At 45.1% G+C, this 26,284-nt stretch overlaps 1 protein-coding gene across 1 annotated transcript in view; it reads right to left on the bottom strand.

Annotated features, from left to right (window-relative positions):
- Positions 1-17,588, bottom strand: part of LOC141051876 (prostate stem cell antigen-like) — a 39,377-nt gene extending 21,789 nt beyond the window's left edge. The window contains exon 1 of the mRNA XM_073548986.1: positions 17,451-17,588. Within this exon, the coding sequence (XP_073405087.1) occupies positions 17,451-17,502 (52 nt within the window). The 5' untranslated portion in view covers positions 17,503-17,588. The remainder of the gene's footprint in view (positions 1-17,450) is intronic.
- Between the last annotated feature and the right edge of the window lie 8,696 nt (positions 17,589-26,284).

Genomic DNA, 26,284 nt, shown 5'->3' with positions numbered 1-26,284 from the left:
CGAGTCAGGTTGTACAGGTGAATGCAGAGACAGGCCCGTTTCCAATGGGACAGTCTCTTCAGGAACTTCAAGCTATTGTCCCTCTCTTAGATCTACAGGCGGTTGTTCAGGACCTTCTTCTTCACCATTAACGACGTCTGGAGGAGGTATTTCAGGAGCATCTTGCACTTCCTCAATCTGGTCAGGATCTCTTGACAAACAGGGCCGTAGCATATTGCGGTGAACTAATCAAGTGGAAGCATTTTCTTCCCCTTCTGGTTGAATTTTGTAAATGGGCCCTTCAGAGTTGATTCTCCGCTTCACTCGGTATGGGTTCTTCTCCCATCGGTACTCCAGTTTATCACGAGGACGTTTATCTCGAACCAACACCTGAACCCCAGCTTGAAGAGCTGTCCCTTGCAGAGGAGTTGCTTCTGGATGCTCTACTTCCTGAAATATGGTCTGCACCAGACAATATAGAGTCTGGAGACGATGACGATGTTCTCAAACCCATGTGGACACCCCCGTCCGTGGGTAGTCCTCTGGATCTAGCTCCAGCTCTGTAATCTCTCTTCCTGGACAGCCGAAAAGTAAGGTATAAGGAGTGTAACCGGTGGTGCGATGTATTCATTTGTACACCCACACTAACTCAGCTATGAACTCAGGTCACTTGGCCTTTCGGTTTTCTTCCAGCAGCCTCAACATCTGAATCAAAGTGCGGTTGAATTGTTCACAGGCCCCATTTCCCTGAGGTTGGTAAGGCATTGTCCCAGACTTTTCAATCTGGTACAGATGGTGCAATTCTTCCATCACTTTCCGCAGAAAACAGGCGCCTTGATCGGAATGGATGCGCTTCAGGCAGCCGTACACCTGAATGAAATTCTTGCACGTGCAGCAGATTCAGCAGTCTGATCACGTGTCGGGGGTCACAATGGCAAACTCTGTGAAGTCATCAGTCATCACTAGACAATGTTCATACCCTTGATGAGCCGGACCTATTGTCAGATAGTCTATCATCAGTACTTCCAGAGGAGCGGAGGTCACAATGGTCTGTGTGGGAGCTCTATGCTCTGGAGGTTTTGCTCATTCGCAGATTCTACATAGCCAACAGGTCTCTTCCACCACCCCCTTCAGCCAAGGATGATAAACTAATCTTTGTAGCCACTGAAAGGTCTTCACCTGACTGAAGTGAGCTCCTCTCTCGTGCGCTTCATTGGCCACTTTGGACAGAAATGCCTCAGGGATTAACACCTGCTAGGTGACACCCAGCTCTCGCTGAAATTGGATCTTCCGATACAGCAATCCATTTCTTAGTTGAAGCCTTTCCCACTGCCGAAGGATCTTTAGAGTCCCTGGGGACAGGGTGTCTCTCTCTCCCTGAGTGGGAAGTTACTTTAAGGTCACCCACTGTCTCATTTGAGCGAGTTCCCCATCTTCTTGCTGTAACCTGACCCACTCATCACGGGACAGTCCCAGTATGCATTCACGGGACACTGCCTGCATCTGCTCCTGCGTGGCTGCTAATGTCAAGGCAGAATCCCAGTACTCATGGACCTCCTCAGCTTCCAGTTCCTCATCTTGGATGGGCCCAGGTTTCCCGTGGGTCACTCTGGATAAGGCGTCGACGTGAGTGTCCTCAGCTCCTCTTTTGTAGACGATTTTATATCAAACTTTCGCCATCCGAGCCACCCAGCGCTGCTCCAGGGCCCCTAGCTTCACATTTTCCAGATGAGCTAAAGGGTTATTGTCAGTGAGTACCAGAACTTCGGAGCCAGACAAATATTTGGCAAACTTCTCTGTCATGGCCCACATTAATGCTAACAGCTCTAGTTTGAATGAACTGTAATTGTCAGGATTCCTTTTGGAGTCATGGAGAGACCGACTCGTGTAGGCGATTACTCATTCTTTTCCTTCTTGAATGTGGGACAGCACAGTCCCGAGTCCATGCAGGCTTCATCAGTGTGGAGAATAAATGGTTGCGAGAAGTCAACATAAGCTAACACTGGCGCATCAGTCAAGGCCACCTTCAGAGCTCTAAATGCTTTCTCCTGACCTTCTCCCCATGAAATGATTCTGTTCTTCGCACCAGACGGCACCCCCTTCAAAAGTTCTAACAGCGGGTTCACTATGCTGGTAAAGCTCTTCACGAATCATCGATAACATCCGGTAAACCCTAAGAAAGCCCGTACATCCTTTACGGTCTTCGGAGTAGGCCAGTCCTGTACTGCAGCAATTTTCTCTCAGGACAGTCTCACCCCTTCAGCAGAAACAATATGTCCCAAGTACTCAATTTGGGTGCGAAATAGATGACACTTCTGGAGCTTCACTTTCAAACCGTGTCTTTAAAGGTGGCTCAACACCTGTTCTAGTCTTTAGAGATGTTCCTCGAATGAGGTAGCATACACAATGATATCGTCTAAGTAAATAAGAGTGGCCTCAAAATTCAAGTCGCCTAAACACCTTTCCATCAATCGTTGAAACGTTCCAGGTGCGTTAGCCAGGCCGAACAGCATCCAGATGAATTCGTATAGACCCATGGGGAGTATAAAGGCCATCTTTGCTCGGTCCTACTCAGACATCAGCACTTGCCAATAGCAGCTAGCTAGGTCCAACGATGAGAAGTATTTTGCTCTTCCTAGGGCAGACAAAGACTCTTCAATCCTTGGTAATGGATAGGAATCTCACACAGTGCTGGCATTGAGTTTGTAATAGTCCACACAAAAACATAAAGTACCATCTTTCTTTCACACCAGCATGATGGGAGCAGCCCACGGGCTTTGACTCTCTCGAATAACACTATTCTATAGCATCTGGATCAGCATTCCTTTCACCTCTTGGCACATTAGCGGTGGAATTTGTTGGTACCCTTATCTTATGGATGCGGTATTTCCAGTCGGAATCTTGCATGTGATTGCTGTAGTGAACACATCCTGATATCGCCCTAAGAGAGCTCCTACTTGCTGGACCTGTTGTGGTGCAAGTTCTGTCAATTCAGCCTGCATTTGTTTTAGTATACGGCGCCCTTCCCGCAGGTGCTTCGGGTCTGGTGTTAAAGACGTATCTACAGTCATGGTCCAAGGGTCTCCCTGTTTAACCGTCAATTGCACAGCCTGTGGTGGTATTAGTTCTTCCCGCATGCCCAGGATTTGCGCTACTTCACTTCCTGATGGGAGCGTGATATTACTTTCTCCTAAATTAGCACATCGCACTGAGACCGTCCCATCATGTACAGTGGCTAGCATCCGCGCAGCAAGAAGCCTTGAAGGTAGTTGCTCCATAATAGTCGGCTCTATCTGTATCTCGACGTCTTCCAGGGGAGTACAAGCCTGGACGGGCAGGGTAAGCATGGTTTGTCCCGGTGGCAAAACGAGATTGGCAGAGGCTGAAACTTTTCCCAACATATTCCGGCCACTAGTGGTCTCTTGGGCTTTGACCGCACGGATTATCTGTTGAAACACTCTCCTTTGAGGAGTGAGGGGGCTCCACCTTTTCAGGAACACATCTGGGAAGTCGTTGATGAGAAGACTTCTGAATTCCTTCAGCATGTTCATCCCCAGAATGATTGCGTCCCCAGCGGTCAGTACCACTCCCTTCCGACATAGGTCTTTACCGCAGTAATTTGCATCCAGACCACCCCTGTGACTGGGATGGGCAAGTGATTGGCAGCCATCAACTTTATCACTGGGCCTCACTCAGGCCGCGTTGCCTCTGGAAAGTGTCATTGGAAATCTGTTTCAGGCATCGTGGTCACATGTGAGCCAGTACACAAAAACAACCTGAGTCTAGCAATACCTATATATCACAATTTAAAATATATTATAATATTATTTATAAAAACTAAACAGCTAAAAGTGATATACAGTAGCTAGTGAAGAGAATGGCAGACCATTCGAGATTAGAGGTAACACCGAAAACATAACAACTTGAACTTATGGCCTAAAAGAAGGTATCAAGTGATTAAAAATAATGCAAATGCAAAAAAGTATGTTTATATAAAATTATCTTTATTTAGACAGTAATGGTAAACGGTAGAACTGAAGCAAAAGTGTGCCCGTACTAGGATTATAAATATAAGTATAGACAAATATATATCCAATAAAAGCACAGCGAACTAAAAAATGAAAAGGATATTGCAAACACATATGCATATAAATAGAATCCATCAAAAGGATATTAAAAAGTACATGAAGTAAATTAAGAAATAATTGTGCATTCTACGTATATCACCTCTAGTATGCTCATCAGATATGTAATATAAAACAAGAGTGAGTTTAAAAAAATATATATATGTATATATAATAAATATAATATATAAATATGAGGCAGTGAGCCAATATCTAATCCTACCGTAAGTGGACAGGTGGATAAGTGCTGAAGTGGAACAATATAACAGGTATAATAAAGTGCAAAAGTGCCCAAAAAATGATAGAGCATAAATGAGGGTATATATCTTCAAGGCCCGCCGCCGGTCCAAGGACAGCACAACCCTGACGCGCGTTTCGGATTTGTTAAAGGTGTCTCGTTCCCGAGGGGGTCATAGCATGACAGAATCCCTCGCCTCTCCAACTAAAGCCATCATGGCAACCTTTTTCTAAAGCAGGGGTCATGAGGTGCATCCTCATCATCCCCCTGATCTGCTCAGTCCAGCTTCATAGCATAGTATTGTTCCCAATAAACTTGGGTAGGTTGCTTAACATGGCCCCCAGGGATATTCTGGACCTAGGGCACACCCCAACTACTTTGTCAGCCACTTCCGTGCTGTTGGACTGCATCCTGTCGAATGCGCCAAGTGAGAGCAGGTTGCCGGATGCAGTGACAGACAGGAGACAGAAAAAGAGTTAACAGATTTATTAACAAAGGGGTTACTCCACGCAGGGAGGTGTGGGGAAACAGGGATATGGCAAGAGGAAAAGGCCCGGTATAAGGGCAGGATAAGGTAACAATGGCAATAGATAAAGCAATTGTTCATGAAATGTTAAACTTATCAGTCCGATGGCTTCTTAACTGCAGAGTCCTATATTACAATGGTGGCGCCTTCGCAACCGGTGCGTGATGATCCCGGGGTCGTCCTGAAGAAGTTGAAGATCTGGTTCCTAAAAATGGCGACGAGTCCTCCCTGTCTTGTGCAGGGTCCTGGGTCTGGATTCGTGCGGGGTGAAGAGTAGTCTGTGATGCTGCCAGAGCGTAATTCAGCTTAGCAAAAAACTGCAGGTGAGGTAGCACACAGTTCTATGCAAGTCACCCGGTCTGTCTCAAGTGGCATGCACGCAGCAAAAACTGGCCCGAAGCGTCTGGCACTTTTGGATGCAGGAGCCAGCGGGCACCCAGCAGGTCTCTGCTCATAGTCCCTGTACTTGACAGTCGGATATCTATAGTGTGGACCTGCGCTGTAACGTTGCTCGGAGGACAGAGCACCAAACTTCCCCTGCTGCGCGCGCTGTCTTCCCACCAAGTCTCCTCTTCCCTTCCCTTGCACAGCCCCTTTTATTAAAGACACGCGCCCTGTTGAATACTGCAAAGGTCGGTCCGGGTTGGAAAGCTTTCCCCCCCGGGAAACAATGGTGACATCCCTGACAGTTCCGGAACCGGCGCAAGAGGTACCCCCGGTCCAGTCCATCTTCTTACATAGCAGTATTGTTTTGGTCTTTTTATTGTAGTCATTTTGATAATATTCGTCTTTGCATTGTATGTTTTTGGTTAGCAACAGTGATATACTGTAATTATATATGTACAGATGCTATTTTAAATGGCTATAGAGGGGTCATATGGGGAAACATGCACTTTGGGGCTTGGACCCCTGATCTTTTAGGACCCTAGCAACACCCTTGCCGTACTGTATGTTTACATGTCCGTGTTTCTGGAGTTGTATGTTTGTAGGTAAGCTCAGTTATGGTACCATATCTAAGCAGTAAGATTGGTTCTGGTACTGTATGTGTTAGGCGTCGGGTTCCTGCAGCGGCTCAACAGGAATCCAGAGCCTCACATTCTGTGGTCTCCCATTATCTATCGACCGCAGAGGAGATTGCTCAGCAGTCCCGGCGTCCCAGATGCTCTGCCCAGTCCTGCTCTGTGGGTCTGGCAGTTGCTGCCACCTTTGGGTCAGCAATAGCAATGCAGGCTGCTCAGCAGCAAATCGCTCCAGAGGCTAAGTCCCTCCATCGCTCTACTGAGCATGCTCACGAGACGGTCTCCCATTGGAGATCGGGAGTCACAAGTCCAGGTCCTTCTCGTGATCTGATTGGTCCATCTCAGGGATCTGGAAGCTTCCGGAAGGTCCCAGCTATAAAAGGTTCGCATGGCCGCCAGGCCATGCGCTACTATAGTCTCTATAGGTGCTAACTGTGTGAATGATTCATTAAGATCCCCTCCCTCTGATATTACGAGTATGTATAGAGACTTAGCTTTAGAGTCAGCGCCAGCCAGTGGCAAGCTACAGCCACAATAGCATCCTACACAGTGCTAGCGTCCAACAGTGTGCCTGCAACCGGGCATTGTCGATTAGCGGCAGTGTCTCTCGCCGCGCTGCAGTCTGCAGCTTCTCTAGGCGTCCGCAGCAGCGACGCTGCACGCAAGGTAGGTCTAGACGGATGCTGACCCTCTGCGTAGGGCCCAGCTCCTGTGACCATATACTGTGCGTGCACTTCTCTGACCTGTGATGTTAACAGGCTCAGCCTTTTGTTTTTATCATTTAGGAGTCTCTGTGAATAAAACAGTGATCGCTCAGCGCACCCGGGTGACGTTCAACCCGCATGCGTTATACCGCCATATTGTATGTCCGCCATTATCTAGCAGCAGTGTTAACACCTTCTGCACGGTGGACCCCAGGCGGAGAACACACTTTACGTTATTTTATATTTAGTGTGTTTCGCCATCCCTAACAGTATGGATGTAGTAATCTAGATTCCGGTACCATATGTGTGTCGTAAGTTTGGTATTGTTCCCATATCTATGTAGTAGACTTAGTAAGCTCGGTCCTGCTCCCTTATCTCTGTAGTAAGCTCGGTCCTGCTCCCTTATCTCTGTAGTAAGCTCTGTTCTGTTCCCAGATCTCTGCAGTAAGCTCGGTTCTGCTCCCTCATCTCTGTAGTAAGCCTCGGTTTTGTTCCCATATCTCTCTAGTAAGCACTTTTCTGCTTCTTTATCTCTCTAGTAAACTCGGTTTAGCTCCCTTATCTCTGTAGTAAGCTCTGCTCTGCTCCCATATCTCTGTAGTAAGCATCCTTCAGTGCCTATATTTCTGTACTAAGCTCGGTTCTGCTCGCATATCTCTGAAGTAAGCGTGGTTTTGCCCCCATATCTCTCTAGTAAGCTCGGTTCTGCTCCCTTATCTCTGCAGTAAGCTTGGTTCTGCTCCCTTATTTTTGTAGTATATTCTCGGTTCTGGTCTGATATCTCGGTAGTAAGCTCAGTTCTGCTCTTTTATCTCTTTAGTAAGCTTGGTTCTGTTCCCATATCTCTGTAGTAAGCTCAGTTCTGCTCTCTTATCTCTGTAGTAAGCTCTGTTCTGCTCTTTTATCTCTGTAGTAAGCTTGGTTCTGTTCCCATATCTCTGTAGTAAGCTCAGTTCTGCTCTCTTATCTCTGTAGTAAGCTTGGTTCTGCTCCCACATTTCTCAAGCTCCCATATGTCTCTAGTAAGGCCCCATCACACATAGCGACTCACCAGCGATCCCGACAACAATATCAACGTGTCAGGATCGCTGATGAGTCACCACATGATCGCTGGTGAGCTGTCAAACAGACAGCTTCACCAGCGATCAGCACCAGCGACGCCGATGAAGGGAGCTGGTAACTAAGGTACACATCGGGTTTCTAAGGTACGTGCATCACTTAGAAACCTGATGTGTACCTTAGTTACCAGCTCCCTGCATCAGCGCACTGGTAACTAAGGTACACATCGGATTTCTAAGCACCGCCCGGTGCTTAGAAACCCTGCGTTTACCTTAGTTACCAGCTGATCGCTGGTCTCCCGCCTGTCACACGCAGCGATGCGTGAGGGCCAGCGGGAGACCAGCGATAAAAGAAATGTCCAGGGCTTTCCAAGAGCGATCAGCGATACCCGCAGGGGGGCCGATCGCTGATCGCTGTCACACACAGCGATCTCGCTGGTGAGATCGCTGTTGCGTCACAAAACTTGTGACTCAGCAGCAATCTCGCTAGCGAGATCGGTATGTGTGACGGGGCCCTAAGCTGTGTTCTGCTCCCATATCTCTCTAGTAAGCTCAGTTCTGCTTCCTTATCTCTCTAGTAAGCTCAGTTCTGCTTCCTTATCTCTCTAGTAAGCTCAGTTCTGCTTCCTTATCTCTCTAGTAAGCTCAGTTCTGCTTCCTTATCTCTCTAGTAAACTCAGTTCAGCACCCTTATCTCTGTAGTAAGCTCCTTTTAGTTCCTATATTTCTCTACTAAGCACGGTTCTGCTCCCATATCTCTGTAGTAAGCTCAGTTCTGCTACCATAGCTCTATAGTATGCTCAGTTCTGCTCTCATATCTCTGTAGTAAGCTCGGTTTTGCTCCCATATCTCTATAGTAAGCTCGGTTCTACTCCCTTATCTCTGTAGTAAACTCTGTTTTGCTCCCTTATCACTATAGCAACCTCGGTTCTGTTCCCACATCTCTGTAGTAAGTTCCTTTCAGTTCCCTTATCTACATAGTAATCTTGGTTCCGTTCTCGTGTCTATGTAGTCAGTTTGCTTCTGTTACAGTAGCTATGTAGGCAGTAAGCTTGGTTCTGCTCCCATATATATGCATCAAGCTCTGTTCTGTTCCCATATCTATGCCTGTCTTTAAAGCTTGTTATCTCTGCTGCTTTAGGCTAGGTTCACATTGCGTTTAACCAGCCCGTTCAACGCATAGCATTGACGGGCTAGTTAATGGTATAGCATAATGCGATTGCGTTATGCTATATCCGCTAGCGCAGATGATTCATCTGCGATAGCGGTGATGGAGCCTCAGATGCTGCAGCCCGCGTCCGAGGCTCCGTCACTGAATGACAGCATGTTGCAAACGCATGCCGCTTCACAGCATGTGTCGCGATGCGCCCGACAATGGGGGTCAATGGCAGCGTTAATGGACTGCGTTACACCGTGTTATGCCACTGTGTAACGCAGTCCGTCTAACGGACTGCCATAACGCAAAGTGACCCTGACCTTTATGCAGCAGCCAGAGATAAGCAGGGCAGAGGTGGGCCACCACAATTCGAGGGCCACTGCCTTGTGATTGCCCCCCAGGCTAAAAAGTGCCAGCCAGCCCCTCATTTCTAGGGTGCCCCTCTAAGCTATTCCCACTATTGTCCTATGCTACTGCTACCCTTCTAGTCTATATTCTATCCCTAATCCTATACAAAATACATGTAAAGTACATACACATTAAAATAACAGTAAATGAATATATTAACATTCATAAACTCTATGGAACCGCACGTATTTAATGTGAATGCTGTGCAAGGAGGGGGAGGCATATAACAGCCTCTGTCACCCCCTTACATACACACAGCACAGTGCAAACAGCAGTCTCATCTCCTCCTCACACTACTACACCATGACATGTATACACAGCACAGTGCACACAGCAGTGTCATCTCCTCCTCACACTACTATACCATGACCGGTATACACAGCACAGTACACACAGCAGTGTCATCTCCTCCTCACACTACTATACCATGACCGGTATACACAGCACAGTACACACAGCAGTGTCATCTCCTCCTCACTCTACTACACCATGACATGTATACACAGCACAGTGCACACAGCAGTGTCATCTCCTCCTCACACTACTATACCATGACCGGTATACACAGCACAGTACACACAGCAGTGTCATCTCCTCCTCACTCTACTACACCATGACATGTATACACAGCACAGTGCACACAGCAGTGTCATCTCCTCCTCACACTACTATACCATGACCGGTATACACAGCACAGTACACACAGCAGTGTCATCTCCTCCTCACTCTACTACACCATGACATGTATACACAGCACAGTGCACACAGCAGTGTCATCTCCTCCTCACACTACTACACCATGACATGTATACACAGCACATTGCACTCAGCAGTGTCATCTCCTCCTCACACTGCTACACCATGACATGTATACACAGCACAGTGCAGACAGCAGTGTCATCTCCACACACTACTACACCATGACATGTATACACAGCACAGTGCACACAGCAGTGTCATCTCCTCCTCACACTACTACACCATGACATGTATACACAGCACGGTGCACACAGCAGTGTCATCTCCTCCTCACACTACTACACCATGACATGTATACACAGCCCAGTGCACACAGCAATCTCATCTCCTCACACTACTACACCATGACATGTATACACAGCACAGTGCACACAGCAGTGTCATCTCATCCTCACTGTACTACACCATGGCATGTATACACAGCACAGTACACACAGCAGTGTGATTTCCTCCTCACACTACTACACCATGACATGTGTACACAGCACAGTGCACACAGCAATATCATCTCCTCACACTTCTGCACCATGACATGTACACACAGCACGTTCCAATCAGCAGTGTCATCTCCTCACACTACTACACCATGACATGTATACACAGCACAGTGCACACAGCAGTGTCATCTCCTCACACTTCTACACCATGACATGTGCACACAGCAGTGTCATCTCCTCTCACTACTACACCATGACATGTATACACAGCACAGTGCACACAGCAGTGTCATCTCCTCTTCACACTACTACACCATGACATGTATACACAGCACGGTGCACACAAGAGTGTCATCTCCTCCTCACACTACTACACCATGACCTGTATACACAGCACAGTGCACACAGCAGTGTCATCTCCTCACACTACTACACCATGACATGTATACACAGCACAGAGCACACAGCAGTGTCATCTCCTCATACTACTACACCATGACATGTATACTCAGCACAGTGCATATAGCAGTGTCATTGCCTCCTCACACTACTACACCATGACCTGTATACACAGCGCAGTGCACACAGCAGTGTCATCTCCTCCTCACACTACTACACCATGACCTGTATACAAGCACAGTGCACACAGCAGTGTCATCTCCTCACACTACTACACCATGACATGTATACACAGCACAGAGCACACAGCAGTGTCATCTCCTCATACTACTACACCATGACATGTATACTCAGCACAGTGCATATAGCAGTGTCATTGCCTCCTCACACTACTACACCATGACCTGTATACACAGCGCAGTGCACACAGCAGTGTCATCTCCTCCTCACACTACTACTCCATGACATGTATACACAGCACAGTGCACACAGCAGTGTCATCTCCTCACACTACTACACCATGACCTGTATACACAGCGCAGTGCACACAGCAGTGTCATCTCCTCCTCACACTACTACACCATGACATGTATACACAGCCCAGTGCACACAGCAGTATCATCTCCTCCTCACACTACTATACCATGACCGGTATACACAGCACAGTACACACAGCAGTATCATCTCCTCCTCACACTACTATACCATGACCGGTATACACAGCACAGTGCACACAGCAGTGTCATCTCCTCCTCACTCTACTATACCATGACATGTATACACAGCACAGTGCACACAGCAGTGTCATCTCCTCCTCACACTACTATACCATGGCATGTATACACAGCACATTGCACTCAGCAGTCTCATCTCCTCCTCACACTACTACACCATGACATGTATACACAGCCCAGTGCACACAACAGTGTCATCTCCTCCTCACACTACTACACCATGACGTGTATACACAGCACAGTGCACACAGCAGTGTCATCTCACACTACTACACCATGCCATGTATACACAGCACATGGCACTCAGCAGTCTCATCTCCTCCTCACACTACTACACCATGACATGTATACACAGCACATTGCACTCAGCAGTCTCATCTCCTCCTCACACTACTACACCATGACATGTATACACAGCACAATGCACACAACAGTGTCATCTCCTCACACTACTACACCATGACATGTATACACAGCACAGTGCACACAGCAGTGTCATCTCCTCCTCACTCTACTACACCATGACATGTATACACAGCACAGTGCACACAGCAGTGTCATCTCCTCCTCACACTACTATACCATGACATGTATACTCAGCACAGTGCACACAGCAGTGTCATCTCCTCCTCACACTACTATACCATGACCGGTATACACAGCACAGTACACACAGCAGTGTCATCTCCTCCTCACTCTACTACACCATGACATGTATACACAGCACAGTGCACACAGCAGTGTCATCTCCTCCTCACACTACTACACCATGACATGTATACACAGCACATTGCACTCAGCAGTGTCATCTCCTCCTCACACTGCTACACCATGACATGTATACACAGCACAGTGCAGACAGCAGTGTCATCTCCACACACTACTACACCATGACATGTATACACAGCACAGTGCACACAGCAGTGTCATCTCCTCCTCACACTACTACACCATGACATTTATACACAGCACGGTGCACACAGCAGTGTCATCTCCTCCTCACACTACTACACCATGACATGTATACACAGCACAGTGCACACAGCAGTGTCATATCATCCTCACTGTACTACACCATGGCATGTATACACAGCAAAGTACACACAGCAGTGTCATTTCCTCCTCACACTACTACACCATGACATGTGTACACAGCACAGTGCACACAGCAATATCATCTCCTCAGACTTCTGCACCATGACATGTACACACAGCACGTTCCAATCAGCAGTGTCATCTCCTCACACTACTACACCATGACATGTATACACAGCCCAGTGCACACAACAGTGTCATCTCATCCTCACTGTACTACACCATGGCATGTATACACAGCACAGTGCACACAGCAGTGTCATCTCCACACACTACTACACCATGACATGTACACACAGCACGTTCCAATCAGCAGTGTCATCTCCTCACACTACTACACCATGACATGTATACACAGCACAGTGCACACAGCAGTGTCATCTCCTCACACTTCTACACCATGACATGTGCACACAGCAGTGTCATCTCCTCTCACTACTACACCATGACATGTATACTCAGCACAGTGCACATAGCAGTGTCATCTCCTCCTCACACTACTACACCATGACCTGTATACACAGCACAGTGCCACAGCAGTGTCATCTCCTCCTCACACTACCATTCCATGACATGTATACACAGCCCAATGCACACAGCAGTGTAATCTCCTCACACTACTACACCATGACATGTATACACAGCACAGTGCACACAGCAGTGTCATCTCCTCCTCACACTACTACACCATGCCCTATATACACAGCACAGTGCACACAGCAGTGTCATCTCCTCCTCACACTACTACATCATGAACTGTATACACAGCACAGTGCACACAGCAGTGTCATATCCTCACACTACTAGTTCATGACATGTATACAGCACAGTGCAAACAACAGTGTCATCTCCTCCTCACACTATACCATGACATGTATACACACCACAGTGCACACAGCAGTGTCATCTCTTCCTCACCCTACTACACCATGACAAGTATACACAGCACAGTGCACACAGTAGTGTCATCTCCTCCTCATACTACTACTCCATGACATGTATTCACAACACAGTGCACACAGCAGTGTTATGTCCTCCTCACACTACTACACCATGACGTGTATACACAGCACAGTGCACACAGCAGTGTCATCTCCTCCTCAAACTACTACTCCATGACCTGTATACACAGCACAGTGCACACAGCAGTGTCTTCTCCTCACACTACTACACCATGACAAGTATACACAGCACAGTGCACACAGTAGTGTCATCTCCTCCTCACACTACTACTCCATGACCTGTATACACAGCACAGTGCACACAGCAGTGTCATCTCCTCCTCACACTACTACTCCATGACATGTATACACAGCACAGTGCACACAGTAGTGTCATCTCCTCCTCACACTACTACACCATGACAAGTATACACAGCACAGTGCACACAGTAGTGTCATCTCCTCCTCACACTACTACTCCATGACCTGTATACACAGCACAGTGCACACAGCAGTGTCATCTCCTCCTCACACTACTACACCATGACATGTATACACAGCACAGTGCACACAGCAGTGTCATCTCCTCCTCACACTACTACACCATGACATGTGTACACAGCACAGTGCACACAGCAGTGTCATCTCCTCCTCACACTACTACACCATGACATGTATACACAGCACAGTGCACACAGCAGTGTCATCTCCTCCTCACACTACTACTCCATGACATGTAGCTGACAACTTTATCTTCCAAAAGGTAAGGGAGAAAACAAGGGGAACTGCTACCTTGGATCTAATCCTTATAAACAGGGAGGAAATGGTTGAGGAGGTAAAAGTGGCTGGGACCCTAGGAGGTAGCGACCATGCTATTTTAGAATTTTGGATTACTAGAGGTGGAAGACCTGTGAAGACTCAGACGTCAAGGTTAGATTTCAGAAAGGCAGATTTTAAGGGATTCAGAAAGAGAATTGGAGGGATCCAATGGCTGGATATCCTTAAAGACAAAAATGTCCAGGAAGGATGGGAAATCTTGAAAAATGAAATTCTCAAAGCACAGTTGTTAACAATTCCGAAAAGAGGGAAGAATAGGAAGCATTTAAGGAAACCAGGATGGATGAACACAGAACTTAAGCACATGCTAAAAAGGAAGAAAAAAATGTTTATAAAATGGAAAGAGGGAGGCATATCTAAAGAAGAATATAATGCTGTCTGCAGAACCTGCAGGGCACAAATCAGATTAGCTAAAGCTGAAAATGAACTGAGGCTTGCAAGAGATGTCAAAAGCAATAATAAAGGATTTTGGGGATATGTCAAAAGTAAAAGAAAAGTCAAAGATGCTATAGGATTTTTACAGGATGAAAATGATGAAATGGTAAGACAGGATGTTGAGAAGGCTGAACTTTTAAATTCCTATTTTGCATCTGTTTTCTCTCAGAAAGGAAATGCAACATCAACTGTTATTCACTGTCCTATTAAGGGAATAGAAGAATCCAGGATATCTATAAACAGAAAGATAGTGAGGAAACACTTAGCTAACCTAAATGAATTCAAGTCTCCAGGTCCAGATGAATTACACCCCAGAGTACTGAAGGAGATAGCAGAAGAAATTTTTGAACCCCTCTCCATAATCTTTGAAAATTCTTGGAGAACAGGAGAAGTGCCAGAAGACTGGAGAAGAGCAAATGTTGTTCCTATCTTCAAAAAGGGGAAGAAGGTGGACCCAGGCAACTATAGGCCGGTGAGTCTGACTTCTATACCAGGAAAGATCTTTGAACAAATTATTAAACAACATGTATGTCAATACCTGGATAAGAATGAAGTGATTAAACAGAGTCAGCATGGGTTTGTAACTAATAAGTCATGTCAGACTAACTTAATTTCCTTCTATGACGGTATCACTGATTGGGTGGATCAAGGAAATGCTGTAGATATAGTATATCTTGACTTCAGCAAAGCATTTGACAAAGTCTCTCATACAATCCTTATTGAAAAAATGACTAAGTATGGAATGGACAAGGCAACTGTTAGGTGGATTCATAACTGGCTTAGTGATCGGACCCAAAGAGTGGTCGTAAATGGCTGCACATCCAGTTGGAAGAATGTCTCAAGTGGGGTACCACAGGGCTCTGTCCTGGGCCCTGTATTGTTCAACATCTTTATCAACGATTTAGATGAAGGAATTGAGGGTAAACTGATTAAATTTGCTGATGACACAAAGCTAGGAGGGATAGCTAATACTAGAGAAGAGAGAGAGAGGATTCAAAAAGATTTAAATAAACTGGAGAAGTGGGCAGCAACTAACAGAATGGTTTTTAACAGGGAGAAATGCAAAGTACTACATCTGGGCAATAAAAATGAAAAAAGCATATATAGAATGGGAGGAATAGGGCTAAGTGACAGCACATGTGAAAAAGACTTGGGTATACTAATAGATCACAGACTGAATATGAGTCAACAGTGTGATGCAGCAGCAAAAAAGGCAAATGCAATTCTAGGATGTATTAACAGAAGCATACAGTCTAGATCACGTGAAGTCATTATTTCCCTCTACTCCTCTTTGGTCAGACCTCATCTGGAATATTGTGTCCAGTTTTGGGCACCACATTTTAAAAAAGACATCAACAAACTGGAGCAAGTTCAGAAAAGAGCGACCAGAATGGTGACCGGTCTGCAAACCCTGTCTTATGAGGAAAGGTTGCAGGATTTGGGAATGTTTAGTTTGCAAAAGAGAAGACTGAGAGGAGACTTAATAGCTGTCTACAAATATCTAAAGGGATGTCACATTGTAGAAGGATCAACTTTATTCTCATTTGCACAAGGAAAGACTAGAAGCAATGGGATGAAACTGAATGGGAAGAGACACAGATTAGATATTAGAAAAAACTTTTTGACAGTTAGAGTGATCAATGAGTGGAACAGGCTGCCACGAGAAGTGGTGAGTTCTCCTTCAATGGAAGTCTTCAAACAGAGGCTGGACAGACATCTGACTGGGATGATTTAGCGAATCCTGCTTTGAGCAGGGGGTTGGACCAGATGGCCCAGGAGGTCCCTTCCAACTCTACGATTCTATGATTCTATGATACACAGCACAGTGCACACAGTAGTGTCATCTCCTCCTCACACTACTACACCATGACAAGTATACACAGCACAGTGCACACAGTAGTGTCATCTCCTCCTCACACTACTACTCCATGACCTGTATACACAGCACAGTGCACACAGCAGTGTCATCTCCTCCTCACACTACTACACCATGACATGTATACACAGCACAGTGCACACAGCAGTGTCATCTCCTCCTCACACTACTACACCATGACATGTATACACAGCACAGTGCACATAGCAGTGTCATCTCCTCCTCACACTACTACACCATGACATGTATACACAGCACAGTGCACATAGCAGTGTCATCTCCTCCTCACACTACTACACCATGACATGTATACACAGCACAGTGCACATAGCAGTGTCATCTCTTCCACACACTACTACACCTTGACATGTACACACAGCACAGTGCACACAATAGTGTCATTTCATCTTTTTATACCAATGTGAATAATACACAACATATGACATTCATTAGTATAAATTATCCAGTAATTTACATATACCCAGATATTATTTTCCCTTCTAGGACATTAACTATATTGTATGAAGATTTATAATATTGGAAAATATAGAAAGTGCTATTTAGTTTTTAGACATTTCCTTATTTATTCGCCTTATACTTAATACAACATAATTATTATAGTCAATACAAATTTTCTGGACCGTTGCCCACATTTATAGCAGTCAATGCACGGACCACCACTAATTCCCCCATTCTCACATAATCACATATTAATTGCTATTTACCCAATTGGCATGCCAGGATAGTAAAAAAGGCAACTGCAATCCACTTGTTCATGGCTGGTTAGTCCGCGTAATCTCAGTGTAATCTCGTCGTGCTGGGTCTGTGTCTCTGCTCTTTATCCTGTTATGTTTCCCCTACTTTTATAGGAAAGGTGGTCCACGAGAACAACTCCACCTATGACATTCATAGGAGGTGACATGAGATTCCACTTCTATCCAACAAACACCGCAGCCTCAGAAGTTGAATTGCTTGTTTTTTCCTAATCTAGCCTTAGCTTTTTTTAATTAATTCCTATCCTTATCATTATTTACTTCTTTTCTTGGGCTGAAATCACACTTGGAAGTTTCTTGAGTCAAAGCTAGAAATGGAGTCAAAAGGAACGGCAAATATAAAAGATAGACTGGTACTTTTTATTCTCTTTTGAGCCACTTATGTTTATGGCTTAAATAAATGGATGGGATATTCCAAAGGGGTTGTCTTAAGTTAGAAAAACAGCAATCCTGTAGAAAGAGCGCCACTCTGGTCCATGGACTTTGTCTGGTATTGCAGTTCAGTCTTACTCCAGATGCAACAAAGCTGGTGCCACATATGGATCAATAGTACGGTAATTCCCTACATTTTGCCTTGCCTAATAGGTGTACAAATATGACCAACTTCACTAGGTCCATTACTTTACCTTGTTTTTGCAAATGGTCACATGGTGGTCATGATCCTCAAACAAATAAGTGTGTGTGTGTGTGTGTGTATGTATATATATATATATATATATATATATATATATACTCAAATACAGGACTCAGTACCCCTCACCACTTCGTCTTCCAGCAAAGGGATGTCCCATTACCACTGCAGACAATCAGTGGCCATTGATTGGCTACAGCAGTGATGTTCCTTAAGGGACAGTCTCCTAGCTCTCTCTTCTAGGCTAGAGTACCTGCAGATACAAAGCTCCAAATCTCCATAAAATAACAATTCTGGAACATCTTTTCTTACAAATCTAGATATTTCTGTTAGTCTGTTTTAGATTGGGTGTCACCAATTGTATGTGTCCCCGTACTGTCTGACATTGTCTTATCAGGGCTGTGTGTAGGGACCAACCACATTGATAGTTGGTAATTCATTCATCATTATCCAAACTTGCCCTAACAAGACTATTCTGCAAACCCCCAAATGGGTGGGATTTATGCTAAGTAGTATTAAAATGGAGCCAGGGTGGGGCTTAAAATGTTCTGCAAATTGAGACTCAAAAAGTTGGTAAGTATATACGCCCATGTTTCTCCGGCACATCCCACTGATGCTTCAGAAGATTAAAATTCTGAGAATTTGAGTACAAATCAATACCTTCATCTCTTTGTCATGTTCCCCAGCCCTTTCCTGGACAATATTTCTTTATCCGGCTGAAAGAGGCGCTGTCATTAAGGAATCCCGCTGCCACAAAGGGGGCACTTGGTCTGTACAATGTTAGCTAGGTGTTACGTGTCACATCCACATGATGTTAGAAACCAAAAGTTTCCCAGCAGAATGTTGCCCAAACACTTCCCCTGCCAGATTGTGTTCTACCATAGCGCATCCCAGTGCCACCTCATCCCCAGATACTTGGTGTGCGTGTAAGGAGGCCAGGGTTGTAGTCATGGCAAGGAGCTGCTGTGTCACCACACCTGGCTTCCCACAAGGGAAACAAAGTAAAACACTCACATTAGATTCTAGGGTTCCTTTTGCTTCAGCCATCTCGGCTCCAGATTCCCGATTCTCACAAATGATTCCAGAATCTATGTCCATGCTTAACAGTTCAACTTTACTTAGTAACCAGTTCTTATTACAGATGCAGCACAGTTCTCATGCAATGACATTCCTGGAGCTTTCCCTGGCAATCTCTGTTTCTTCTGGCAATCTCTGCCCCGCTGGACAATCCCTGTCCCATCTAATAATCTCTATCTCTCCTGTCAATCTCTGCCCCGCTGGACAATCTCTGTCTCTCCTAGTAATCTCTGCCTTGCTGGAGAATCTCTGTTCCTCCTGGAAATCTCTGCCTCGCTGGACAATCTCTGTCCCTCCTGGCAATCTCTGCCTCACCAGACAATCTCTGTCCCATCTGCAATGCCCATGCCTTTAGGTCCACCAGCTTCCTCCCATTCCCCTTGTCCGGTTTCAATAGGAAAAAGTAAAAGGCTTGCCATCTCATCTTTGCCTAATCCCAGCCGTAGGCCCCGGATCCTGCTTGGAATGGTTACCGTTTAAGATGGTGACCACTTGCACGACACTCCACCTTGAGTCCCTTCTTGCCATAGCAACCTTACCCCCACAGCTATCAGACTGTCCTCTTTCACAGCTGTATCACAACTCTCACTAAAACCAGGAAGTCCCTCACTATATCCCACTGCTCTACACTACACTCATCTGTAACTCCATCCAGTCTAGAAAACCCTGATGCTAACTATGCTATCCTAACACTCTCATTCTCTATCTCTAGTATGCCCCCACTATTCTAATCCCGATATTGTCCTATGCTACTGCTACCTTCTATTCTATCCCTAATCCTGTACACAATACATATCAAGTACATTCACATTACAGTAAATGAACACATTAACATTTATAAATGCTATGAAACCGCACGTAACAAATGTGAACAATGTCCAAAGAGGGGGAGGCATATGACGGCCTCCGTCACCTCCTTACATGCGCACAGCCGGGCGTCCACATGATGGAAACCTGATTCATCAGACCAGAGCGCCTTTCTTCATTTTTCCATAAGTTTTGTTTTGATCTTTATTCACCCATTGTGGGCGCCTTTGACCTCAAATATAGATGGTTATGTGACTAGTCTACAATAACATAGCCCCATACGCAACAATTTGTGTTCCTCAGCAAGTTCCTACATCTTTCTATCCTAACTGGCAGAAACTTTTTAGCAATCTGTGCCCACAGTAGATTTTTGTGGGACAAAGCTAGCCATCACTTCCCATACATGTGAACGAGCATTGGGTGCCCACCACCTTGTCGTCAGGCCATTGTTTTTCTTTCCTTCGATCACTTTTGCTATATAGTACCCATTGGATAGGACCCTGGGAATCTCCTGGCTGGACATCTGGGTCAGAGAGTCTCCTATTTCGCTCTGATTCTTCCGTTCTCCCATTTTTTTCTGCTTACAATACATAGGCTTCTAAACTGAATGTTCACTTGCTGCCTAATATGTACCACAAAACCAAATCCTACCACGACAAGGTATACCCTAATCGGGACGGTCCTACCCTCTAATATTAAAACCTCACCTTGTGTCAGACGGCCTCAATTTTACATTAAAGTCGTCTGACACAAGGTGAGGTTTTACAATGAGGTCGTCTGAGACAAGGTGTATTAGAGAATAGGACCATCCCAATTAGGGTACACCTTGTCACGGGGATGGCTTTTATGTTTCTTTTTAAATAAAAAATAGTGTTTACTAAGTACCCTATGTCATTTATATGTACGATTACTATTTACTTACCTACTGCAGGGTATATGCTCGTTTGTTTCTATCTTTGGTTTTCTCTAATATAAACCGCCCCCGATAGGCGCCATTGTCACCAGATAATTAATGTTCTTTACTTCACCTGCCAGAGGTTTTAGGATGGGACAACATTCACCAAATGTTGTTTCTACATCGCAATAGGGGTCATATTGCGACCCTGAGGGAATTGCGACCCCGAGAAGCAAGTTTCAATAAATCCAATGCGGTTGGACATTTTGCGACTTACTTGTCACAGTCGTGATGAACTCGAGGACGAAATGTGACCCTATTTCACTTCTATAGCACTGTGATGCATCGGTGACACTTAAACTTTCATGTAGCCCCAGCCTTAATGTTTTGGCTGATCGATGTGCATTGTGAGGGGACCAGTTTCTCTCTTACAAGTTTCAGTCTGTTATTCCTTTTCTTTTGGCTTTGCACCCAGAACACTGATCCCTGTAAGAACCTAGCAACACCCCTGTTTTATATTCCGCTGGTGTCCAGCCTGAACATCTCCACACAATGAGAGTTTATTTTCTTAAGAAATGGGGTGGAAACATGGCAACGGATTTCCAAGGAATGTTACCTAAGGCAGAAGGAAGAGGATTTTTTGGTTTGGGCATTATTATGTACCGCACTTATATTAATCTCTAGAAATATGTGAAAGCTTTGTCAGCACAGGTTTCAGCTGCTGGCTTTTAAGGATACTCAGCCTAAAAACAACAGCCATTTCTATTAAGGTTGTTAGGCAGCATGTCCATGGCTACTAGGCAGAACTGGCTCTCAGCTTCGGGTATAGAAGTCACGTCTGTACCCACAGAGGAAAGAAATGGCAAAATAGTAAACATTTTAATAGGGCCTCATAGAAAATAGCAGGCCAGAATTTGCCAGGACCATCACAAGTTTTTGGAAATAACCCCAGCCATAAGTGTCTGTTGCAGTGTGCAGTCCTGGAACAGGACTGAAAAAGAGTATATCCTTCTCCAAGATCCTATCCAAATAAGTAGTCGGTGTAATAATAATAATAATAGCAAATGCCTCCAATTAGAAATGTAGTATAGTTATTCTGATTTGCTATGTCGCTTCCATGTGCAGGGCATTGCAGTAGTTTAGGTATCTATGGTTACGACCACTCATATAGTGACCGTTAGCTGTTAGTGGTCATAACCATGGATACCTAAGCAACTGCAATGCCCTGAACATGGAGTAAGCGACATAGCGTATCAGAATAACTATACTACATTTCTAATTGGAGGCCTTTGCTAATATAATTACTTTTACTACATATTGGGATAGGATCTTGGAGACGGGAATACCCCTTTAACACCTTCACCCAGGGCCGTTTTCCATTTTTGTTTTTCATTCCCCTTCTTCCCAGAGCCTTAACTTTTTTATTTTTCTGTCAATATGGCCATGTGAGGATTTGTTTTTTTGCGGGACAAGTTGTAATTTTAAATGACACCATTGACTTTACCATGTAATGTACTGGAAAACGGGAAAAAAAAATTCCAAGTGCGGTGAAATTGCAAAAAAAATGCTATTCCACAATTTATTTTTTTTTACCATGTTCACTAAATGTTAAAACTGACCTGCTATTATGAATCTCAAGGTCATTACGAGTTTGCAGTTATTAAATATGTATAGGCTATTTTTTATTTAAGTGGTGAAAAAACTCCAAAGTTTATAAAAAAAAATTGTGACATTTTCTGAGACCCGTAGCATCTCCATGTTTCGTGATCTCGGGTTGGGTGAGGGCTTATTGTTTGCGCACCAAGCTGACATTTTTATCAATACCATTTTGGGTTAGATATGATCTTTTGATCACCTGTTATTTCATTTTATTGCAATGTTGTGGTGTCCCAAAAAAAAGTAATTCTGGCTTTTTTAATAGAAAACCACCTTGGCTGGCACACAGCTATCACATTCGCAGGAGGTCTTATCTTAGTCATCCCACCGCTGCCACCAAATGTGATGAAAAAACAGCAAACAAGTCTATTGACCTATCAATTTATCGCAGGGGCTTATTTTAGTTATCCCACTGCTGCCAACAATCTGTCACAAACTGCAGGGATTTCTGTATATCCCACTTTCGGTTCTGCTTTGGAACTTGCAGCTCTCTGGGGCCCCCTTACCCTCAGGTCAGTCAGGGAACTACACCTAGGGTAATTAGTTGCCGGTCAGGCCGCTTGGACATGTACTGGCTATTAGGCATGCTGCAGCGAGGGAATTATAGCTAATCCTAGCCGCAGCTAGACAATGAGCTTATAAACCCCATTCCGTCACTGCCAGCTTTACCCAACTAGTCCAGAACACACTTCGCTGTCACCAGCTCCGATTCCTCAATAGAGGGGTCTGAAGCCAACCCAAATTAGTAGCGTAATTCACTTCAGGGTACGTACAGATCCATTATAGAGCAAGGAGAAACTGTCATGATCCAGTGTTGGATCTGGCGGTATTAAAAGCACAAAGTGAACTTTTTTTACTTTGGTTAAGTTCAAAGGTGTTTTGACTGTCCCCGGTGGTGGTTGTGGTATTGCACTTTGGGTTTTTGTGCACTTAATTAGGTATCAGGTGTGACACCCTATAAAGGTGTGCTAGAGGTGTGCAATCACTGCCTGTGATATTGTGAGTTTGTGTTCACTCTGTTTTTGGAGAGCCTGGATGAAGGATGGAGCTGGTGAGGAGTCCTGCGCAGCTTAGCCAGGGGGGAAGAGTGTCAGCTATGGTGTCTGGACGAAGGGCTGGCATGGCGTGGTGGAGTCGCAGTGATGGTGTCAGCGGGAAGTGTCTGCATGGTCTGGTGGAGTGGCTACTATGGAGAGTGGCACTCACCATGTGGGACTTGGCCGCTGAGCTGGACTCAAGCATGCTTGACTTCGTTGCAGAAGCTGAACACTTCCTTGGGACTCTGGTACTAAGCAGCTGCAACTGGTGTTGGACTCTGCTCCAAGGTTGCACTAAGGTGAAGGATCCTGTTATGGTGATGGATCCGGGTGGAGGAGAAGATGCACTCAGGTGGAGGGCTCTGTTGCTAGGAGCGCACGCAACAGAGCAAAGCTAAGTGGTGTTTTCCCTGTATTGTCTCTTTCCTCATGTGTGTTATTAGTGCAGTGGTGGGATTAGTCTCCGCACCGACCCATTCCCTAGTGAGGGTTTAGGGTCAGGGTGAGCAAGGGCGTTAAGGTACGCGTGCGGCGACAGGTGCGGAGCCTGTTTAGGGAATGTAAGGAGTGCAGGGACACTGGCTCAGGGGAGCTTAGGAGGTCTCCATTTCCCCATTCCCTATCGCAGGGCCCACCATTGTTATAGTTTCCCAGGTTCCCCCTTTATTATTTGATTATTGTATGTATAACGTGTAATACCCAAATTCGCCAGGTGGAGGCGGCGTATCCACCTGCACGTTTTATTATTTAAATTCGCCCCACTGGAGGCGGTGTATCCAGGGTCACGTGTGTCACATGAGTTCGCCTTGCGGAAACATCTGCGTCCTGACACACGTGACCATGACAGAAACGAAACTAGTAATTTTATATTTTACTCCAAAAAGATAGGCAGTGTTTACAGAAGGCATAAAAAGATTTTACAATATGAGACAATTAAAGTATGTACAAGGCAATTACAAAATAACAGGGATTAAAAAAGAAACACTCACATTTTGCTTAGATCATTTCAGGCTGACTATTCTATGAGGGGGATGGGCGATATATCATGCATCACAGACTCTCTTTATCTTGGGTTTTCCCAGGCCTCCAGACTGAGTGACAGTAACTTATACTGCTAGACTCTGACATCACTAAAGGGGCTGAGGTACCCTCCCTTTCTCTTAGAGTTGCAAGCTTGCTAAGGAAACTCATAATTATTATATCTCAGAGACGCACATAGGATTATCTTATTCAGCTTGACGCTGGTGTCCATTCAAGTCCAAATGCAAGGCATCGGGCTGCCTCGGCTGTGCAGGAATCCATTTCTTTGATTCCGCTGAAGCTGGAGGCCGGAAAAACACAAACTGAGTAGCCCCGACAAAGCATGTCCCAAATATGTTTTTTTCATATTCATAACATAAACTGGTGTCTAGTTATGCCCTTCTTTAATATCTCCCATCCATACAAAGGGGAAGCACATGTATTGTTTTAGACAAAGGCTGCTCTGCTAATTACCAAATTCCTGAGGGAGGTGTGAGGAGCTAGTTTAGGATTACAGGTAAGCGAGTGGGAGAAAGCTGCAGCTGCTGGCTGGAGGGGAAGGAGGGGGTCAAACCCTCACAGCTGGTGTAGCAGAGCTCAGTGTGTGCATGGAAAATTCTGGAAAGGTGTGTTAATAAGGAAAACCATAGCTCATGTTCACTTTATCGTGACACCGATCAGAATAATTCTTTTTATATTTTGCTAGATCGGGCGTTTCTAAATACAGCAATACCAAATATGTGTATTTTTTATTTTTGCTATTGTTTTATTTTGTATTCGTCAAAAGGGGGGTAAATTTAAAATTTTATTTTTTTTAGGATTTGTAAAAACATCTTTTGACTTGCTTCAATAGTCTCTTTAGGAGACTTGAACCTGTGATCTTCTGATCACTAGTGCTATACATAGCCGGGTTATAGCACAAATGATCATCTCCTATGAACGCTGGCCTTGGCAGATTGGCAATGACAACCACGGGGGTCTCCTGCTCAGATTAAAGTGGGAGACACGACATATGACGTTTTTATAAGTCATATGTCATGAAGAGGGTTTTAAATGTCAGCATTGTATCAACAATGATGTTGATAAAATGGGGATATGGTGACATACAGTGAACAATGGTGGTGTCCTTATCTAGGGCTGCATGAGCGCTCTTGATGTTGGGGAGCTTCAGGTCATTAATAGTGTAAGGAAAGGAGGAAGACCGGGCCGTGGGTACCTATTATGCGCCGGGTTCGGAACCGTTGAGGCTGTCTCCCCTGTTGTCCGGGGGAGAAAATAAGGGACCGGACCAACCTCGTCATCCGGAAGCTGAGGGCGTGGCGAAGGGGAAGCACGCGTGGTAACAGTCAGTAGTGGCGCCAACAAGCAACATGTGGCAGGGCAATCAGTGTGCTCTGTCCCGTGAGCACCAGTTTTCTGCTTTCATACCCGTTGACATGGTGTGCAATCTAGCGTACAGCATAAACCACCTTCTATCTTCCAAAATAAGCAGACTGTTCTCTGTAGTCTAACTTGTTTATTGGTGAAGAGTATAGAACATGCTGTAAAACTATAAAGAATACAAATGACATGGGTAAGTATTGGGCAGATGATCACACAGCTAACACAATTACAGGAAGTATACAGTGTGATACAAACTTTACATGGAATACACAGGTGTCTA

Source organism: Dendrobates tinctorius, unplaced genomic scaffold (assembly GCF_039654945.1).
Source record: "Dendrobates tinctorius isolate UK_male_01 unplaced genomic scaffold, ASM3965494v1 ptg000158l, whole genome shotgun sequence".
NCBI lineage: Eukaryota > Metazoa > Chordata > Amphibia > Anura > Dendrobatidae > Dendrobates > Dendrobates tinctorius.
This window is presented reverse-complemented; position numbering and strand designations above follow the sequence as displayed.